General features: G+C 37.2%; 1 protein-coding gene across 4 annotated transcripts in view; it reads right to left on the bottom strand.

Annotated features, from left to right (window-relative positions):
- Positions 1 to 1,273: 1,273 nt before the first annotated feature.
- LOC123673803 (proton-coupled amino acid transporter-like protein CG1139) overlaps positions 1,274 to 11,921 on the bottom strand; it is a 31,071-nt gene continuing 20,423 nt past the window's right edge. For all 4 annotated transcript variants that reach the window (XM_045608488.1, XM_045608490.1, XM_045608489.1 and 1 more), the window contains 6 exons: positions 8,670 to 8,820; positions 8,027 to 8,148; positions 5,891 to 6,251; positions 3,479 to 3,657; positions 3,170 to 3,345; positions 1,274 to 2,076 (listed from right to left, as the gene is read on the bottom strand). In XM_045608488.1, the coding sequence (XP_045464444.1) occupies positions 1,820 to 2,076; positions 3,170 to 3,345; positions 3,479 to 3,657; positions 5,891 to 6,251; positions 8,027 to 8,148; positions 8,670 to 8,820 (1,246 nt within the window). In that variant the 3' untranslated portion in view covers positions 1,274 to 1,819. The remainder of the gene's footprint in view (positions 2,077 to 3,169; positions 3,346 to 3,478; positions 3,658 to 5,890; positions 6,252 to 8,026; positions 8,149 to 8,669; positions 8,821 to 11,921) is intronic.

Raw genomic sequence — 11,921 nt, 5'->3', positions numbered from 1 at the left:
ATACCTTTATTATCCGAAATAGAATAGAATAGAATCTCTTTATTTTCCGTCGACCATCAAGGTATAGAGAAAGTCATAACAAAAAAAAATTAGTAACATAGTTCACACAAAAAACATTTTAAAAAAACTTTCAGATCAAATTTTTTCTCCGAAAAATTCTTCTGAGCTGTAAAAGGATTGACTGCCAATAAGCTCATTGAGTTTTCTCCTGAAATGAGCGAGATCTGAGATATGCCGTAAATCGGCTGGTATCTTATTATATATTTTTAAAGACAGCGCGAGGATAGAGTTGTCGGTTTTCGAGAGTCGATGTGTAGGTATTCTAAGGTCGTTTCTATATCTTGTATCGAAATTATGATTATACCCATTAGTTGTAAACATTTTTTGCGCCTTCATGCCCGTCTTCGAGTACGCTCTTGACAAAATTTGTCTTTGAACGATTCAGAGGAAGTGTGAGTTAAAGCCATGTTTTCGTCTCAATGTTTCATTGTGGTAATCCAAGCACAGTGGCGGACCCAAGGAGGATATATTCCCCCAGGAGAAATATCCATTATAAGTCACAATCTTATTATGATTAAGCAAATTTTTCTAAAAACTTCTTCAAAAGAAGGAAAATTATGGCAGGCGAATCTTCAAGTTTTTTGAGTTTCAATATAACAGCAATCATTCGCAAGAAGAATCTGTAAACTCAAAGGACATTGGAAACGAATAACCAAATTTTTTTTATTTAATTTTTTTCATCTTTACCTATATTTTTTGTTTATATTTTTTGAAAAACTTGTTGTCCTTGAAACATCTAGATTCTTCATAATCGTCGCCGTTTTCTACTGCATGTAGAGTATTTCTGTCTTGAAGTTCTGAGTTTTTTTCTTCTTCTTCTGTTTCTCGATTTGAGGAAGTTTCTATTCAGCAGGAATTTCGAAAATTCCACACGTTCTTATTTTTGTGTTGTCAAGGAGGCATTCCAGGTTGGCAATTTCATTCTAGATTTTTTCAATAAAATTTTTCCAAATCTATCTCCTTTTGGTGTCTCATTTTTCGAATGAATTAACAACATATGATACGATATAGAATTGAAAATTTTATGAATATTTATTTTCTAAGATATCCTGAATTCAAAATTGTCATAATTTCATCGCTAAAGACCCCTCTGAAAAGTGTGAACCTGACGTATAATGCTAAAGATTATTTTCCACTGATGGTCTGGGAAGGGAAAGAACAATTAAAATCTGAATATGAGTTGGACACGTGTGCATAAAAATAAGACTCCATATCACTACTTGACTTTTTGTAATTCTCAAATAAGATCAGCATGTCAATCAATTGGTATAAAATATTATTTGTACTACTCCTTTCATTACTATCATAATATCCAATTCATGGAATAAAGAATGTAACAGCTCAATTCGAAAGACTCGTAGTATTACTGTTGTAACATTAACCGAACAAAATGATTTTTGGCTATTAATACTCGGGGTGAGGATAAGTATACAGGGTGATTTATCAACAATACTATAATCCAAAACTAGATATCTCTAATTAATTCTTCAGTACTAATTCTTCCTACTCAAGAACGTTCACTGCAATAACCTTCTTCATATAAATTTCTGTATTGTTGTTGTTTCTGTTTTATTGTTGATGAACTACCTTGTGTATTCATTTTATTGAGCCTTCAAGAACACTAAAGCCTTCAATAATCATGGGAAGATATTGACTTTGAAACATCCTTATTCTACCTAGGCATCCTAAATTCAAATAACTCCTAGGAACTACATCAGTTCAACAGTTACAATAGCAACATATGGCAAAAATAAATAATCTAATCTAATTGTCCTGCCGACAGTTTTTGTACTATTTCTGATATACAACTGTAGCTGCCAGCTAGCAATCCGGTGATTCCAAAAATGATAAGTGCTATATCTTTCACTAAGACGATGTTTCCGGGTCCTAGATCGTTTGGCCATTTGACGCATAGCTCCATGATGGCTGGAAAAGCTATTCCAAGGGCGGATAGGCAAAATGCTCCGAACAGAGATATGAAAAGTCCTAGAAGGGGGATTGTCAGAGCTAGAACGACTGAAACAAAAATTAATTTATTATATATTATTGATTAATCAGTATCTTTAATTCTATAATGAATTCTTATATTTGCAACAATGTAAATACACTCCGCAAAAAAATTAACGCACATTATGGAAATCTCAAATTTATTCAACAACTGAAGGTGTTCTCAATGATAATTATTTTTATCAGAATTATGCATGCATATGTTATCCACTTTCAACGTTCTTCTTCAATACAGATGTTTTGTTCCAGCAGGAATAAAAAAAGATGAGATTATCAGATTTTGAATGTATTGGCTCCATTCTGAAATCAGTTGTTCTCGATCAATTCTAGTGATCAATAGTTTTTCTTTCGTTTGATTTTCTACACTCGATAGCTATGCAACGCGAAACACGCAATTTGACCCAAGAGGAATGTGCCCAAGCGGTAGTTTTGCGAGAAGAAGGGTGGACATACACAAGAATTGCAGAAAGGTTTGGAGTTTCCCATACAAGTGTGTCCAGAATGTTGCAATGATTCAGGGAGACAGGTATGAATGTCCGAAGACCAGGACAGGGTAGACCACAGGTAACAACTGCCATTCAAGAACGTTACTTGAGAGTTTCTTCATTGAGACATCGGTGTGCAACCGCTCGCTTCCTTCAAAATCAGCTTGAGCAAACTCATGGGGTGCAAATTAGCACTTAGACAATAAGAAATCGCCTCAGAGAATATAATTTAAGGCCTCGTGTCGCGGCAAGAGGCCCAGCTCTTACCCCAGCCCATCGAAAAGCGCGTTTGGATGTTGCGAGAGAGCATATCCATTGGGAAGAGGCTGATTGGGAAAGAGTTCTCTTCACAGATGAGTCTAGATTCTGCCTCTACCATTGTGATCGACGTTCCCTTGTATACAGACGTCCACATGAAAGATATGCTCATTGCACTCTTTCCCAATCAGCCTCTTCCCAATTGATATGCTCTCTCGCAAAATCCAAACGCGCCCTTCACAGTGAAAGGAAGGGTGGCTTTAAAAGATGAACTGAAAGAACACCACTACACAAGCAATAATATCAGTTTTTGTGCTTATAACCCTACTCTATAAAAAATAATGAAGAATTCAACTTACAAGTTACTATCACAGAAGCAATGCGCAGTACGTATTCCCAAACCATCAACCTGTCGCTTCCTTCAAGATGTTTCAACATGTAGGTTTTCCACATGATTTCAACTGGAACATAAGCCTGTAGACCATATGAGATGAATATCGCAACAGAATAAAGGATTCTGATCGATTTGGCTAAACTGAAAAGAAAAGAAAAGATATTCTAATGCATTGAATTTTCCATTTTTAAAACTAAATTTCTTGTTGTCCTAAACAAAAACTGTTTTTCAATTTTAAGATCAGTGGCGTTTCGTTTTTCCAGCGATTACTCACAATTCTTGTGGAGGAAAATTCAAGGTTATGCTGGCTTTAGAAAGATCTCCGTATTTCCAGTATCCTACAAATCCCATACCCACGTAAAGTACTGTTACGAAAACCATTCCAACATTGAGTACACCACAGTAGCCGCCAAAGCCTTTTGGTGTCTTCATATTGTTCTCCAATGCTATAACCTATAATAAATGCATATCATTAAGCTCAAAAATAACAGTATGAATAGATATAAGTAAGTAAAATTTATTTCCACAAATTGTGAAGATGAACCTAAGAAAATCGCACGACATTGGTTTGTTCAGTTTCATTCGATCCTACAGCTGTAGACATACCGACGGGCAGCAAGACGTCACAATAGCTGTTCTTATTACAGAACCAAAGTCTTCAGGAAGCAGAAGTGATAAAATGAATATGCACGGTATCACACCTAACAAACATGGTGTAAATATAATTGTGTGAAAAAAATGGGTGACAATGAAGATTCAAATTAAGGATTTGGATGAAAACGAAAAAAAAGAGTTATAAGGTGATAATTCTGAAAAGAAATTTTATATTTTGCGAAAATTTTGTTGAGTATAGTAAACTGGTGAGGTCTCAGAATATTCAGCTATGAATGTATGAAGTGAAAAACTTCTGATCTAATTTTTACGGAAAAAGTGAAAGAGCACATGAACTCAAGAAAACGCCTGCTGGTGTTGGAAAAGAACACTACAAAGAGATGCAGAGTAAAAGCAATTGAAACTACGAGATTCAAGAAGTATCTGGATCTCAGCACTGGGTTCCTCACAGGGTCCAGATTGTGTGGGGAGGAGGATAAAACTCTGGATCACCTGGATACGGACAGCCCTGCCATCGCTAGCCAACGCAAAATCTGCTTTGGACAAGAAACTTGTAGAAATGAGAATACTGGATACTGGAGTTCATTAGAACTCTGGAACTGAAAGGCGAGCTGTAGATCACGTTATGGAGAGAATAGCTCTGATGAGGGGCGAAATAGACCACTATTATTATTATTATTTGAACTGGGGACGTTTTGGTTCGGTAAACCTTCCGGGAACTGCGACCATGCAGTTCTTTGGTTCTCTACCCTACTCATTCATAGAAACCCAGGGAGGTCGTCAACGACGTTAATAAAATTGAGAACCTCCTTAGGGACCTTGACCGTTACCTATCTGGTATCCAGGACCGGCTTACCCATGTGAATGGTTCTTAGGCCAGCCAGCTCCGGACACTTGCATATCAAGTGTTCAGCCGTTTCTACTTCCGATCCACAGAGCCTGCAAATCTCGTCTCCTCACTTTCCCATACGGTACAAAAGATGTTTGTACCGACAGTGCCCCGTCAGCAGTCCCACCATCACCCGAAGCTCGGCTCGCGACAGCTTCAGGAGCTTTTTGGCGTAGATAGGTGAAATCTTCACGAATTTCTTTGCCTGAACAAGTCTAGGAGTGTTAGTCCAGTGGTTTGTCCTGCTGTTCAACTCCCATAGCTGCACCGCAGCTTTATATTGGTCTTTTCCTATCCCACAGAAAGGCTCAGGTCCAGCAGGTGTTAACCTTGATGCACTTTTTGCAAGTTCATCAGCTCTTTCATTTCCTTCAACCCCTCAGTGCCCTGGTACCCATAGTAGAGTCACCTTTTTTCCTCTGGCCAGTTGCTTTATGGTGTTACGGCACTCCCAAGTCAGCAGAGACCCCCGACAACACGATTCAACGCCTGCTGGTGTTGGAAAATAACATTATAGAAGAGGTGCAGAGTAAAAGCAATTTGCGAGATTCAAGAAGTATCTGGATCTCAGCACTGGATTCCTCACAGGGTCCAGATTGTGTGGGGAGGAGGATGAAACTCTGGACCACCTGGTGACGGACAGCCTCGCCATCACTAGCCAACGCAAAATCTGCTTCGGACAAGAAACTGGTATAAGTGAGGATACTGGAGTTCACTAGAACTCTGAAACTGGAAGGCGAGCTGTAGATCACGTTATGGAGAGAATAGCTCTGATATGGGGCAAAATAGACCATTAGGTCGCAGTGAAACGGAACATCCTCAATTAAATCTGAAATTTTGTTGGCAATTGAAAGATAGAGAAACCTTTCTACACCAAGAAGTTATCACCAGATGAGCTACTAGTCTTCGTAGCCACATTATAACAGCGTTTTGCACTCTCTGCAGGTAGGACAAACAAAAGGTGAATATATACTGAGCCAATATCCAGAACTACTAAGCCTAGCAAGCACACATCTAGGCTAACCAGGTATAAATCCTCATGATGTATTAGCTGAAGCTATTCAAATTCTCTAACACTGAATATGAATTTCTGAGAACTTAGTGAGCAGACCATTAGACCATTATTTTTGAAAGGTTTAATTACATCTTCTTAATCTTGTATTAAATTTTGGTTTATACACTTACAACTCCTACGGCTTCTAGGGCAAACAGCGTAGTACCAAAGAATAGAGGAAACGTGTACAAGGTTCCAAAAGCAGGTACTTCACTTATATCTGGTAAGTCTTGGAAAACGTAATAGCACACCACTCCGAAGGAGGCAAAAGTTATAACATTTGCAAGAGTTGAGAACGGCGCTAACAACTTCAAGTTTCTTATGCAGTTGATAAGTACAAATGGTATGAAAGACATCAGGATGTACTGCGTCAATGTGAAGTCGTTTGTTGTGTATTCGTCGGCTACAGCTTTTATGTTTTTGGCTACGAACACTATATAGACACAACAGATACCAAGTTGATAAACGATGAGGAAGAAATCCACCAGAAACCTGAAATAGAAACGCAAAATGAGTCTATGGAATCGATATTATTATTATTATTATAAAGGATTTTTTAGAGCTATAGAACTTTAAATTGCAATAAAAGACCGATGGATTATTCGATTACATTGGCATTACATTTTAAATATGATTTCTGGTATATGGCTCGGATGTAGTCCAATCCGGACGTCCAATTTTCGATTACTTTTTCCAACATATGTGGCCGGATATCGGCAATAACACGGCGAATGTTGTCTTCCAAATGGTCAAGGGTTTGTGGCTTATCCGCATAGACCAATGACTTTACATAGCCCCACAGGAAGTAGTCTAGCTGTGTTAAATCACAAGATCTTGGAGGCCAATTCACAGGTCCAAAACGTGAAATTAGAAGGTCACCAAACGTGTCTTTCAATAAATCGATTGTGGCACGAGCTGTGTGACATGTTGCGCCGTCTTATTGGAACCACAGCTCCTGGACATCATGGTTGTTCAATTCAGGAAAGAAAAAGTTAGTAATCATGGCTCTATACCGATCACCATTGACTGTAACGTTCTGGCTATCATCGTTTTTGAAGAAGTACGGACCAATGATTCCACCAGCCCATAAAGTGCACCAAACAGTCAGTTTTTCTGGATGTAACGGTGTTTCGACATACACTTGAGGATTAGCTTCACTTCAAATGCGGCAGTTCTGTTTGTTGACGTGGCCATTCAACCAGAAGTGCGCTTTATCGCTAAACAAAATAAAATGGACGTAGTGCGCGATACGTATTCCGCACAGAACCATTATTTTCGAAATGAAATTGCACTATTTGCAAGCGTTGTTCAGACGTGAGTCTATTCATGATGAATTGCCAAACCAAACTGAGAATAAATCACTTAACAGCTGTTAAATCGGTCGCCATCTTGAACAGTAATGCCAATTTAAAGTTATATACCTCGAAAAAAACACCCATTACCAATACGCGTAACCGCCACTTCACAAACTCTTGTGTGATTTGTTCTAGCAAACAATGAACGTCATTGATCACTCGATGTCTCATCATACTTGATTGTACGTTATCGTGACTTTCCCCATTTGTTTTTTCATGTTTCATGTTTTAATGTTGAATTTTTCTGGTAAATATTAGGATGATATTTTTTATATCAGCGATATTGATTTGAAGGTTTTTATCTAACTGGTAGATATTTCTGATGTTCCTTATGTTGAGTGTAGACTCTAGAATCATCCTGTGGATAACTCCAATTATTGAAAAAGCATGATGAAGTTGAGAAATTGTGTTCTTTTGAAGTATCAGCCCACGAGACACTTAGATGATTACAACTACTCTTCTCATCTCCAGAGTGCTATAACTTCGTCTGTCTATGTGACGAGTAAAGTGCAGTTTCATGTATAAGGATAAATCTCGTGATTCTTCTTGAAGATTCTTTCAACACGGAAAATTTACCAGATATTCCTGGAGGGTTTTGATGAACCACAGGTTTTCAATGGCTATTTTCAGTCAGCTTTCAACACTCCAAAAGAAGATAAGATCTGTCAATTTGGATCTCTGTTATTATGCATTAGAGATTGATTAGATGAGTGTACTATATCACCCCATAGTTGTAATTTTTTGCCTCTGTTTTCTTTTGATTTTTTAAAATTTTACCAATAGGTTGAGTGGGGTAGCTTGAGCTGGAGTTCGCCCCAATATAACTTATTCTTTATCGCAAATAAAGGCACTCTATTTTTAATATTGATTAACCCAAAATTTCTAAAACTATTTCAATGATTCCATACTTACGGTGAAAACTTGGCATATGGTCTAAGGCACTTTGGTCCTGATTCCAATGCTATTTTCATGGATTCTGGGTATGTTAATATAGGTACCCTGTATCTCTTACATAAAGTGTATTGAGCTTGAACCTATAACGAAAGAAGATACATGTAATTAATTATTGCTTTGAAATTATTTTATCTAGTGGTTACTTAGAAGGAATATCTTTTGAATAATTTTCATTCAAATTTGACATAGATTAGCATAGATAGTATTTTTTTCGTTGTTAAATCGTTACGTCGATAATCCGTATTTATCTGATAATATGAAAAAATCATACGATAAAGATAATTCTACAAAACTCAGATTAGTACTCAATAAAAACAAGGCAAATTTATGATGTATAGACACTTTGTTCACCTAGAGTTAAAGAAATACAACCAAGCTGTATATCATAAGAAGAAATAAATCTGAGTGTCCATTTCTATTATCATTGATATTTCAAATCCTGAATTCATTTTAAAATATTTTTATCACACAATAAATTGAGCAGAAAAGAATGAAATTAATAACAACGTAGCTACAAGAAGGTCGAAATTAATGATGATATTCCGTTTATGACAAAAATGAATACCAAATTGAAACTTTTCTACCGCATTGATATACTCACTAATACATGAAGGCAGTATGTACAGAGCGCACCTATCACAAACGTGAAGACTAAGCCATTGACCATTCCAGCATTCTTGAAGGCTTCTGGCATCGCCAGAATACCTGTCCCCAGGCATCCCTTTAGCAAGTGAATGAGTGTTTCTGAGTTCCTGAAAGAAATAGAAAAACTTGATTGAATTCGACGCCATAAATGCGAATCAATGTTTCGCTTCATTTTGGAAATTACAAAACACAATTGTCATCTTATATTACTCGTATAATCACTTAAAAGTCTTCTACAAATTAAAATCATTTCATCGTCAGAGAAGTTTCGTAAGTCAAGATTTCTCGATTGATATTTGAATTTTTTTGAAAGGTTAGTTTTCATAAAAGAACCTCGTAAATATTAACATGGGTAATATCTTCCATCGCAAATAATAATAATAATCAATGAGAAACTAATGAGAACATATCATAAAGGATCCGACTATCAATCGATATGACTCTAAAGGCCTGCAAACCGTGCTTTTGCCGGGGCAGAAAATATTGAAAGAAGGCATTTTCTACTTCTACCGAAAAAATCTGAATTCCTAAACTGATATATTTTTTTTTTATTTCAATGACTTTCACAGATGATTCCACAAATCATATTGTGCGTGAGCGCATTCGAATTCTAAATAATGGTTCATCCTCATCATTCGATTTTTTTACTCAATCATCTTAAGGAAAATAAAAACAAAATGTTCAAGGATTCTACAAAATAAAAACGCAGCTGAATAACTTGAAACCGCGTAGTTCGCTCTAGAGGGACGGCTAATATTGGGAGGCGGATTTGCCGGGGAGGTAGAAACGCTAGAGCGGGTCTTGTGTCCAACATAATCCAACATATCACGGGTGGATGTCAAATGTTTCCAGGATATGAATATAAAGAGAGGCACGAAGCAGTAGGAAAGAAACTCCACCTAAAATTGGCATCCATATTAGGACTTATGCATTCTGTTACTGCAAGTAATAATATAATTAGTTTCATTTAGTTCAATTTCGAATTGCGTGCTCGTTTTAATAAGATTCCACTCAATATATGTTATATAATCTCATTTTCGCGTAACATATGCTGAAGGATATGACGGATGTCGAGATAAAGCCAGTATTCATATGGCACCCGTCAGATTAACTACATACAATTTTTCCGAATAATTAACAAGTTTTTTTGAATAATCCACTAAATCGAACCTCAGTTGAAGTGACTTTTTCGCGAGCGGGTGCCTAGACGAAGAATTCAGCCTTACTGTGAAGCCGCAGGTAGGCAGAAGTCGATACTCCAGAATTCGCTTTTATTTTCTTTTCATTTTTCATATTTTATTTCTTTTTCCTTCATTTTCAAAGGCCCTTGTCGTGCCACATTCTCAAAAAGGCCGTACTACAAGTACAAGTCCGGATACCATCCTAGAGACCTTTGCAGGGTGTCCAAACAAAAATTTGACTCCCCCCCCAAACGAAGATTTCAGAAAAAACAGGTCAATTTCCTTCATGAGTTTGTTCCGAAAAAAACCAACCCCAAGAAGGTGGCATCAAACCCAACATTTTTTGAATAGGACAGAGATGTCGAGTGTTGGTTAGTATGGAAGCTATTTATGTTCTGTACACAACCCAGTTGAAATTTTCAAATCAGTTCACTATCGACGAAATAATGTAATATTGAACTTACCGTCAAAAAGTTATGTTGGACAGACAGTTGAACCGCCCAAACTCAAAAACCTGAGAGTTTAAAAGAATTCAAAAATGATAACAAGGTCTTGTTAGTCTGGGTTCCCAGCCACTCGGGAATGAAAGGGTATGAAGAGGCCAACACACTTGCCAGAAAGGGAGCACAAACTCCTTTCATAGATGGTTTAGGCAAATGTACCTACAAGAAAGAGTTTCGGAAGAAGAAAAAACCGAAAGAGAAACACTCTGGAGGAATCTTCCGGGTTTGGATCATTCCAAATAGTTTCTTCGAATCTTTGACAGTGGGAGATCCAAGAAGTAGCTGGATCTTAGCAATAATCCCCTCACTGGATTCCTCACAGGGCATTGTCGCCTTAGGAAACACCTCATGAGAATGAGTCTAGCAGAAAATTACGAGTGCAGATACTGTAGGGAGAAGGAAGAAACTCCAGATCAGCTGGCGATGGAATGCCTCGCCATCACTAGCCACCGCAAAATCTACTTTTGACAAGAAACTTGTAGAAGTGAGGAATTAGCCTCCTTGAAGCCATCCCAGATACTGGTGTTTATTAGAACTCTAGAACTGGAAGGCTAGCTCTAGATCAAGTTATGACGAGAATAGTATATTTATTATATCTTATCTTCCGATAAAGCACCAGTGGGGAATAATTTCAACAAGAACTCTCTCTATTATCATTTCAACCACGGAATTGGTACCTATAAATCTAAACAGAATCATCAAGGTGCTAAAGGACTTTGCGAGTATCGATATAATATAAAACCAAAAGCCGTTCTTTTGGGTTCAGAAAGAAAATTCCTAGAAGTCGACGGACACGCACAAAGACTATCGGAATCACGAGGATGAGGACCAGAGAGGCCACAAGGACCGGATACAACCGTGCCCTATACTTCTGATAATTTGAATATCTGGGGATTGAATGAATGTTCTCCTATCTGCGATCCTACGCTGATAGGCTTAAATCGGGGACAATAATAATGTTTATTAACATTAAATCATTCAAGCGCATCTTTCTACGGAATTGTCACTTCATTAGAAATTCTCACTGGATTGCCAGTATTATTACAGCCCACATCATCAATAAACACTGGAATTTAAATTTGATTCAAGTGCGCTCTCCTAATCTTGTATTTTAATAGAGTCCTAGAGAAACTCAGTATTATTCACTAACTATTGAGTTGACTTAATAGCAGAATTATTACAATGCTTCTTTAGGACCATTTTACGAGATGGATATTTAATGTGATTGTAGATGAAAAATTTCTTTGGGAAGTATAGTTCAAAACCCATCATGCTATCAAACTTAGTAACAAAATGTGATTCGAATGTCACATTTTAATGGAAATAAGTGTTTTTGAGCCCTAGTTTCCCGATCATTTCGTCACATTGTTTATAAAGGGGGATTCAAAAGTACTTTGCAGAACCTCAGCAGGTGATTCCTCACGATATTATAATATTAATTGTCCAAATAAATATATGTCCGGCAACGCTTCGTTTTCAACAAGTTGTTAAAGTTTACCCGAAAGTAGGGACTTCTTCAAACGA

This window comes from Harmonia axyridis, chromosome 2 (assembly GCF_914767665.1).
Source record: "Harmonia axyridis chromosome 2, icHarAxyr1.1, whole genome shotgun sequence".
Classification (NCBI taxonomy): Eukaryota; Metazoa; Arthropoda; class Insecta; order Coleoptera; family Coccinellidae; genus Harmonia; species Harmonia axyridis.
This window is presented reverse-complemented; position numbering and strand designations above follow the sequence as displayed.